This window comes from Hyla sarda, unplaced genomic scaffold (assembly GCF_029499605.1).
Source record: "Hyla sarda isolate aHylSar1 unplaced genomic scaffold, aHylSar1.hap1 scaffold_3312, whole genome shotgun sequence".
In the NCBI taxonomy this organism is placed as follows: Eukaryota; Metazoa; Chordata; class Amphibia; order Anura; family Hylidae; genus Hyla; species Hyla sarda.
Window position 1 is genome coordinate 1 of NW_026610057.1, and position 10,112 is coordinate 10,112.

General features: G+C 57.8%; 1 protein-coding gene across 1 annotated transcript; it reads right to left on the reverse strand.

The window, feature by feature from the left end:
- Positions 1-5,066: 5,066 nt before the first annotated feature.
- Positions 5,067-5,729, reverse strand: LOC130330288 (uncharacterized). Its single transcript, XM_056553582.1, has one exon. It carries the CDS (start codon positions 5,727-5,729, stop codon positions 5,067-5,069), a length of 663 nt encoding a protein of 220 aa, XP_056409557.1.
- Between the last annotated feature and the right edge of the window lie 4,383 nt (positions 5,730-10,112).

The window sequence follows — 10,112 nt, forward strand, 5'->3', positions numbered from 1 at the left end:
ACCTACAAACTGCAATTAACACAGCTTTCCTACAGCGCCGATACCCTATAGCAGTGGTCTCCAACCTGTGGACCTCCAGATGTTGCAAAACTACAACTCCCAGCATGCCCGGACAGCCAAAGGCTGTCCGGGCATGCTGAGAGTTGTAGTTTTGCAGCATCTGGAGGTCCGCAGGTTGGAGACCACTGCCGTATAGCATCAGCCTTCACTGAAGGTATATACCTAATTCTCATTGTACAGGACTCCAGGACGGCGCATAGCGCCATATCACTTTACCCCGTTGACAAACATTTTGCCTCATGTGTCCAAAATAAGATATATTATATAAATGCGCAATTTGCAATATTGTCTGCCTTACACATATATATACCTACTGCTACCAAGCAGCATATGTTTTTCTTTTGCGGTAGATGCATATTACTCCATAGCGTGTAAGATAACAAGCCAGCGGCACGAACATCTGTACTCTTTTATTTTCTTTTACTCTATTAATGTTTTTTTTTTTTTTTAAGTATAGAAAACCTTATTAGTGTTTTATGGGTGGTCTGCATGGGCCCGGCAGACACCACACATATAGCACGATTTTATCTATATATATATATATATATATATATATATATATATATATATATATATATTCGAGTATAAGCCGAGGCTTCTAATTTCACCCCAAAAACCCAGGAAAAGTTATTGACTCGACTATAAGCCTAGGATGGGAAATACATCTTCCCCCCGTCATTAACACCCCTGTCATCATCCAGACCCCCATCATCATCCAGACCCCTGTCATCATCCAGACCCCCGTCATCATCACCCTGCCATCATCCAGACCCCCGTCATCATCCCCCCTGTCATCATCCAGACCCCCGTCATCATCACCCTGTCATCATCCCCCTGTCATCATCCCCCCTGTCATCATCCAGACCCCGTCATCATCACTCTGTCATCATTCAGACCCCCGTCATCATCACCCTGTCATCATCCAGACCCTGTCATCATCCCCCCTGTCATCATCACCCTGTCATCATCCAGACCCCCGTCATCATCACCCTGTCATCATCCAGACCCTGTCATCATCCCCCCTGTCATCATCACCCTGTCATCATCCCCCCTGTTATCACCCTGTCATCATCCCCCCTGTCAACATCACCCTGTCATCATCCAGACCCCCGTCATCATCCAGACCCCCGTCATCATCACCCTGTCATCATCCCCCTGTCATCATCCCCCCTGTCATCATCCAGACCCCGTCATCATCACCCTGTCATCATCCAGACCCCCGTCATCATCACCCTGTCATCATCCAGACCCTGTCATCATCCCCCCTGTCATCATCACCCTGTCATCATCCCCCCTGTCATCATCCCCCCTGTCATCATCACCCTGTCATCATCCCCCCTGTTATCACCCTGTCATCATCCCCCCTGTCAACATCACCCTGTCATCATCCAGACCCCCATCATCATCACCCTGTCATCATCCAGACACCCGTCATCATCACCCTGTCATCATCCAGACCCCCGTCATCATCCCCCCCCTGTCATCATCCAGACCCCCGTCATCATCCCCCCCCTGTCATCATCCAGACCCCCGTCATCATCCCCCGTCATCATCCAGACCCCCGTCATCATCACCCTGTCATCATCCAGACACCCGTCATCATCACCCTGTCATCATCCCCCCTGTCATCATCCAGACCCCCGTCATCATCCCGCCTGTCATCATCCAGACCCCCGTCATCATCCAGACCCCCGTCATCATCACCCTGTCATCATCCAGACCCCCGTCATCATCACCCTGTCATCATCCAGACCCCCGTCATCATCCAGACCCCCGTCATCATCACCCTGTCATCATCCCCCTGTCATCATCCCCCCTGTCATCATCCAGACCCCCGTCATCATCCAGACCCCCGTCATCATCACCCTGTCATCATCCAGACCCCCGTCATCATCACCCTGTCATCATCCAGACCCTGTCATCATCACCCTGTCATCATCCAGACCCTGTCATCATCCCCCGTCATCATCACCCTGTCATCATCACCCTGTCATCATCCAGACCCCCGTCATCATCACCCTGTCATCATCCAGACACCCGTCATCACCCTGTCATCATCCAGACCCCCATCATCATCACCCTGTCATCATCCAGACACCCGTCATCATCACCCTGTCATCATCCAGACCCCCGTCATCATCCCCCCCCTGTCATCATCCAGACCCCCGTCATCATCCCCCGTCATCATCCAGACCCCCGTCATCATCACCCTGTCATCATCCAGACACCCGTCATCATCACCGTCATCATCCCCCCTGTCATCATCCAGACCCCCGTCATCATCCCGCCTGTCATCATCCAGACCCCCGTCATCATCCAGACACCCGTCATCATCACCCTGTCATCATCCCCCCTGTCATCATCCAGACCCCCGTCATCATCCAGACCCCCGTCATCATCACCCTGTCATCATCCCCCTGTCATCATCCCCCCTGTCATCATCCAGACCCCCGTCATCATCCAGACCCCCGTCATCATCACCCTGTCATCATCCAGACCCCCGTCATCATCACCCTGTCATCATCCAGACCCTGTCATCATCACCGTCATCATCCAGACCCTGTCATCATCCCCCGTCATCATCACCCTGTCATCATCACCCTGTCATCATCCAGACCCCCGTCATCATCACCCTGTCATCATCCAGACCCCCGTCATCATCACCCTGTCATCATCCAGACCCCCGTCATCATCCAGACCCCCGTCATCATCCAGACCCCCGTCATCATCCCCCTGTCATCATCCCCCTGTCATCATCCCCCCTGTCATCATCCAGACCCCGTCATCATCACCCTGTCATCATCCAGACCCCCGTCATCATCACCCTGTCATCATCCAGACCCCCGTCATCATCACCCTGTCATCATCCAGACACCCGTCATCACCCTGTCATCATCCAGACCCCCATCATCATCACCCTGTCATCATCCAGACACCCGTCATCATCACCCTGTCATCATCCAGACCCCCGTCATCATCCCCCCCCTGTCATCATCCAGACCCCCGTCATCATCCCCCGTCATCATCCAGACCCCCGTCATCATCACCCTGTCATCATCCAGACACCCGTCATCATCACCGTCATCATCCCCCCTGTCATCATCCAGACCCCCGTCATCATCCTGCCTGTCATCATCCAGACCCCCGTCATCATCCAGACACCCGTCATCATCACCCTGTCATCATCCCCCCTGTCATCATCCAGACCCCCCGTCATCATCCAGACCCCCGTCATCATCACCCTGTCATCATCCCCCTGTCATCATCCCCCCTGTCATCATCCAGACCCCCGTCATCATCCAGACCCCCGTCATCATCACCCTGTCATCATCCAGACCCCCGTCATCATCACCCTGTCATCATCCAGACCCTGTCATCATCACCCTGTCATCATCCAGACCCTGTCATCATCCCCCGTCATCATCACCCTGTCATCATCACCCTGTCATCATCCAGACCCCCGTCATCATCACCCTGTCATCATCCAGACCCCCGTCATCATCACCCTGTCATCATCCAGACCCCCGTCATCATCCAGACCCCCGTCATCATCACCCTGTCATCATCCCCCTGTCATCATCCCCCCTGTCATCATCCAGACCCCGTCATCATCACCCTGTCATCATCCAGACCCCCGTCATCATCACCCTGTCATCATCCAGACCCTGTCATCATCACCCCTGTCATCATCACCCTGTCATCATCCCCCCTGTCATCATCACCCTGTCATCATCCCCCCTGTTATCACCCTGTCATCATCCCCCCTGTCAACATCACCCTGTCATCATCCAGACCCCCGTCATCATCCAGACCCCCGTCATCATCACCCTGTCATCATCCCCCTGTCATCATCCCCCCTGTCATCATCCAGACCCCGTCATCATCACCCTGTCATCATCCAGACCCCCGTCATCATCACCCTGTCATCATCCAGACCCCCGTCATCATCACCCTGTCATCATCCAGACCCCCGTCATCATCCAGACCCCTGTCATCATCCAGACACCCGTCATCATCACCCTGTCATCATCCAGACCCCCATCATCATCCCCCCCCTGTCATCATCCAGACCCCCGTCATCATCCCCCCCTGTCATCATCCAGACCCCTGTCATCATCCCCCCCTGTCATCATCCAGACCCCCGTCATCATCCCCCCCTGTCATCATCCAGACCCCCGTCATCATCCCCCCCTGTCATCATCCAGACCCTGTCATCATTCCCCCCCCCCCCCCTTCATCATCACCGCCTGTCAATCCCTTCATCAGTGGTCTTCAACCTGCGGACCTCCAGATGTTGCAAAACTACAACTCCCAGCATGCCCGGACAGCCAATGGCGCAGGTTGAAGACCACTGAAGAAGGGATGGACAGGCGGAGAGTTCACTCGAGTATAAGCCGAGGGGGGCGTTTCGTGCTGAAAAACTCGGCTTATACTCGAGTATATACGGTATACATTTTATTAATAAACACAAGCATTATTCAAATCTCTCTCGCAGTATCTATATATATATTTTTTTTATTAAATTTTTTATAAAATTCCTCCACTCCTAACACAGAATCTTGAGAACGGTAACTTTCTCCTTTCATTATATTGGGGTTGTATAGGGTACACAACCCTTTACCTGTACTCGTTCTGTATTCATATCTGTTGAGCTTCTTATTCATGTTACTTGTACCTCTTCACTGCAGGCGGCTTCTCACAGCAATGTGTTGGCGTCCGCGGGGGGGGGGGGGGGGGGGGGGGGGGTCTTTTTCAGTCTCCTTTTTCACCCCTTATTGAACAAGACATCATGAAATCTGAGGATTACCAATGGATTTTGGGTCGCACTGTACAGCCCAGTGTCAGAAAGCTGGGTTGTGTCTGAGATCTTGGGTCTTCCAGCAGGACAATGACCCCAAACATACGTCAAAAAGCCCCAGAAATGGATGACAACAAAGCGCTGGAGAGTTCTGAAGTGTCAGCAATGAGTCCAGATCTAAATCCCATTGATCACCTGTGGAGAGATCTTATAATAATTTTTGTGGTGGGCGTCTGGTCTTGTGGTGGGTGTCTGGTCTTGTGGTGGGCGCCTGGTCTTGTGGTGGGCGCCTGGTCTTGTGGTGGGCGCCTGGTCTTGTGGTGGGCGTCTGGTCTTGTGGTGGGCGTCTGGTCTTGTGGTGGGCGTCTGGTCTTGTGGAGGGCGTCTGGTCTTGTGGAGGGCGTCTGGTCTTGTGGAGGGCGTCTGGTCTTGTGGTGGGAGTCTGGTCTTGTGGTGGGCGTCTGGTCTTGTGGAGGGCGTCTGGTCTTGTGGAGGGCGTCTGGTCTTGTGGAGGGCGTCTGGTCTTGTGGTGGGCGTCTGGTCTTGTGGTGGGCGTCTGGTCTTCTGGATAGTGTCTGGTCTTGTGGTGGGTGTCTGGTCTTGTGGTGGGCGTCTGGTCTTGTGGTGGGTGTCTGGTCTTGTGGTAGGTGTCTGGTCTTGTGGTGGGCGTCTGGTCTTGTGGTGGGTGTCTGGTCTTGTGGTGGGTGTCTGGTCTTGTGGTGGTCTTCTGGAGGGTGTCTGGTGATGTGGAGGGCGTCTGGTCTTCTGGAGGGTGTCTGTTCTTGTGGTGGCTGTCTGGTCTTGCGGTGGGCGTCTGGTTCTGTGGAGGGCGTCTGGTCTTGTGGTGGATGTCTGGTCTTCTGGTGGGCATTTGGTCTAGTGGTGGGCGTCTTGTCTTCTGGATGGTGTCTGGTCTTGTGGTGGCCGTCTGGTCTTATGGAGGGCGTCTGGTCCTGTGGTGGGCGTCTGCTTTTGCGGTGGGTTTCTGGTCTTGTGGTGGGCGTCTGGCTTTCTTGTGGTGGGAGTCTGGTCCTGTGGTGGGCGTCTGGTCTTGTGGTGGGAGTCTGGTCCTGTGGTGGGCGTCTGGTCTTGTGGTGGGCGTCTGGTCTTGTGGTGGGCGTCTGGTCTTGTGGTGGGCGTCTGGTCTTGTGGTGGGCGTCTGGTCTTGTGGAGGGCGTCTGGTCTTGTGGAGGGCGTCTGGTCTTGTGGAGGGCGTCTGGTCTTGTGGAGGACGTCTGGTCTTGTGGAGGGCATCTGGTCTTGTGGTGGGCGTCTGGTCTTGTGGTGGGCGTCTGGTCTTCTGGATAGTGTCTGGTCTTGTGGTGGGTGTCTGGTCTTGTGAATGGCGTCTGGTCTTGTGGTGGGTGTCTGGTCTTGTGGTAGGTGTCTGGTCTTGTGGAGGGCGTCTGGTCTTGTGAATGGCGTCTGGTCTTGTGGTGGGCGTCTGGTCTTCTGGATAGTGTCTGGTCTTGTGGTGGGTGTCTGGTCTTGTGAATGGCGTCTGGTCTTGTGGTGGGTGTCTGGTCTTGTGGTAGGTGTCTGGTCTTGTGGTGGGCGTCTGGTCTTGTGGTGGGTGTCTGGTCTTGTGGTGGGTGTCTGGTCTTGTGGTGGTCTTCTGGAGGGTGTCTGGTGATGTGGAGGGTGTCTGGTCTTCTGGAGGGTGTCTGTTCTTGTGGTGGCTGTCTGGTCTTGTGGTGGGCGTCTGGTTCTGTGGAGGGCGTCTGGTCTTGTGGTGGATGTCTGGTCTTGTGGTGGGCATTTGGTCTAGTGGTGGGCGTCTTGTCTTCTGGATGGTGTCTGGTCTTGTGGTGGCCGTCTGGTCTTATGGAGGGCGTCTGGTCCTGTGGTGGGCGTCTGCTTTTGCGGTGGGTTTCTGGTCTTGTGGTGGGCGTCTGGTCTTGTGGTGGGAGTCTGGTCCTGTGTTGGGCGTCTGGTCCTGTGGTGGGCGTCTGGTCCTGTGGTGGGCGTCTGGTCCTGTGCAGGGCGTCTGGTCTTGAGTTGTGCGTCTGGTCTTGTGGTGGGCGTCTGGTCTTGTGGTGGGCGTCTGGTCTTGTGGTGGGCGTCTGGTCTTGTGGTGGCCGTCAGGTCCTGTGGTGGCCGTCTGGTCCTGTAGTGCCGTCTGGTCTGGTGGTGGGCGTCTGGTCTGGTGGTGGGCGTCTGGTTTTGCGGTGGGCGTCTGGTCTTGTGGTGGGCGTCTGGTCTTGTGGTGGGCTTCTGGCCTTGTGGAGGGCGTCTGGTCTTGTGGAGGGCGTCTGGTCTTCTGGATGGCGTCTGGTCTTCTGGATGGCGTCTGGTCTTCTGGATGGCGTCTGGTCTTGTGGTGGGCGTCTGGTCTTGTGGTGGGCGTCTGGTCTTGTGGTGGGCGTCTGGTCTTGTGGTGGGCGCCTGGTCTTGTGGTGGGCGCCTGGTCTTGTGGTGGGCGTCTGGTCTTGTGGTGGGCGTCTGGTCTTGTGGAGGGCGTCTGGTCTTGTGGAGGGCGTCTGGTCTTGTGGAGGGCGTCTGGTCTTGTGGAGGGCGTCTGGTCTTGTGGTGGGCGTCTGGTCCTGTGCAGGGCGTCTGGTCTTGAGTTGTGCGTCTGGTCTTGTGGTGGGCGTCTGGTCTTGTGGTGGGCGTCTGGTCTTGTGGTGGGCGTCTGTCTTGTGGTGGCCGTCAGGTCCTGTGGTGGCCGTCTGGTCCTGTAGTGGCCGTCTGGTCTGGTGGTGGGCGTCTGGTCTGGTGGTGGGCGTCTGGTTTTGCGGTGGGCGTCTGGTCTTGTGGTGGGCGTCTGGTCTTGTGGTGGGCTTCTGGCCTTGTGGAGGGCGTCTGGTCTTGTGGAGGGCGTCTGGTCTTCTGGATGGCGTCTGGTCTTCTGGATGGCGTCTGGTCTTCTGGATGGCGTCTGGTCTTGTGGTGGGCGTCTGGTCTTGTGGTGGGCGTCTGGTCTTGTGGTGGGCGTCTGGTCTTGTGGTGGGCGCCTGGTCTTGTGGTGGGCGCCTGGTCTTGTGGTGGGCGTCTGGTCTTGTGGTGGGCGTCTGGTCTTGTGGAGGGCGTCTGGTCTTGTGGAGGGCGTCTGGTCTTGTGGAGGGCGTCTGGTCTTGTGGAGGGCGTCTGGTCTTGTGGAGGGCGTCTGGTCTTGTGGAGGGCGCCTGGTCTTGTGGAGGGCGTCTGGTCTTGTGGAGGGCGTCTGGTCTTGTGGTGGGCGCCTGGTCTTGTGGTGGGCGCCTGGTCTTGTGGTGGGCGTCTGGTCTTGTGGAGGGCGTCTGGTCTTGTGGAGGGCGTCTGGTCTTGTGGAGGGCGTCTGGTCTTGTGGAGGGCGTCTGGTCTTGTGGAGGGCGTCTGGTCTTGTGGAGGGCGCCTGGTCTTGTGGAGGGCGTCTGGTCTTGTGGAGGGCGTCTGGTCTTGTGGAGGGCGTCTGGTCTTGTGGAGGGCGTCTGGTCTTGTGGTGGGCGTCTGGTCTTGTGGTGGGTGTCTGGTCTTGTGGTAGGTGTCTGGTCCTGTGGTGGGCGTCTGGTCCTGTGGTGGGCGTCTGGTCCTGTGGTGGGCGTCTGGTCCTGTGGTGGGCGTCTGGTCTTGAGTTGTGCGTCTGGTCTTGTGGTGGGCGTCTGGTCCTGTGGTGGGCCTCTGGTCCAGGGGTATATAGTGAGGAGTTTCAGATCCTTTCAGGTCCTGTGGTGGGCGTCTGGCCTTCTTGTGGGCGTCTGGTCCTGTGGTGGGCGTCTGGTCCTGTAGTGGGCGTCTGGTCCTGCGGTTGGCGTCTGGTCCTGCGGTTGGCGTCTGGTGCTGCGGTGGGCGTCTGGTGCTGCGGTGGGCGTCTGGTGCTGCGGTGGGCGTCTGGTGCTGCGGTGGGCGTCTGGCCTTCTTGTGGGCGTCTGGCCTTCTTGTGGGCGTCTGGTCCTGTGGTGGGCGTCTGGTCCTGCGGTGGCGTCTGGTCCTGCGGTGGGCGTCTGGTCCTGCGGTGGGCGTCTGGTCCTGCGGTGGGCGTCTGGTCCTGCGGTGCGCGTCTGGTCCTGCGGTGGGCGTCTGGTCCTGCGGTGCGCGTCTGGTCCTGCGGTGCGCGTCTGGTCCTGCGGTGCGCGTCTGGTCCTGCGGTGCGCGTCTGGTCCTGCGGTGGGCGTCTGGTCCTGCGGTGGGCGTCTGGTCCTGCGGTGCGCGTCTGGTCCTGCGGTGGGCGTCTGGTCCTGCGGTGGGCCTCTGGTCTTGCGGTAGGCGTCTGGTCCTGTGGTGGGCGTCTGGTCCTGTGGAGGTCGTCTGGCCTTCTTGTGGGCGTCTGGTCTTGTGGTGGGCGTCTGGTCCTGTGGTGGGCGCCTGGTCCTGTGGTGGGCGTCTGGTCTTGTGTTGGGCGTCTGGCCTTCTTGTGGGTGTCTGGTCCTGTGGTGGGCGTCTGGTCCTGTGGTGGGCGTCTGGCCTTCTTGTGGGCGTCTGGTTCTGTGGTGGGCGTCTGGTCTTGTGGTGGGCGTCTGGCCTTCTTGTGGGCGTCTGGCCCTATGGTGGGCGTCTGGTCCTGTGGTGGGCGTCTGGTCCTGTGGTGGGCGTCTGGTCCTGTGGTGGGCGTCTGGTCCTGTGGTGGGCGTCTGGTCCTGTGGTGGGCGTCTGGTCCTGTGGTGGGCGTCTGGTCCTGTGGTGGGCTTCTGGTCCTGTGGTGGGCGTCTGGTCTTGTGGTGGGCGTCTGGTCCTGTGGTGGGCGTCTGGTCCTGTGGTGGGCGTCTGGTCCTGTGGTGGGCGTCTGGTCCTGTGGTGAGCGTCTGGTCTTGTGGTGGGCGTCTGGTCCTGTGGTGGGCGTCTGGTCCTGTGATGGGCGTCTGGTCTTGTGGTGGGCGTCTGGTCTTGTGGTGGGCGTCTGGTCCTGTGGTGGGCGTCTGGTCTTGTGGTGGGCGTCTGGTCCTGTGGTGGGCTTCTGGTCTTGTGGTGGGCGTCTGGTCTTGTGGTGGGCGTCTGGTCTTGTGGTGGGCTTCTGGTCTTGTGGTGGGCGTCTGGTCTTGTGGTGGGCGTCTGGTCTTGTGGTGGGCGTCTGGTCCTGTGGTGGGCGTCTGGTCCTGTGGTGGGCTTCTGGTCTTGTGGTGGGCGTCTGGTCCTGTGGTGGGCTTCTGGTCTTGTGGTGGGCGTCTGGTCCTGTGGTGGGCTTCTGATCTTGTGGTGGGCGTCTGGTCTTGTGGTGGGCGTCTGGTCTTGTGGTGGGCGTCTGGTCTTGTGGTGGGCGTCTGGTCCTGTGGTGGGCTTCTGGTCTTGTGGTGGGCGTCTGGTCCTGTGGTGGGCGTCTGATTTAGTGGTGGGCGTC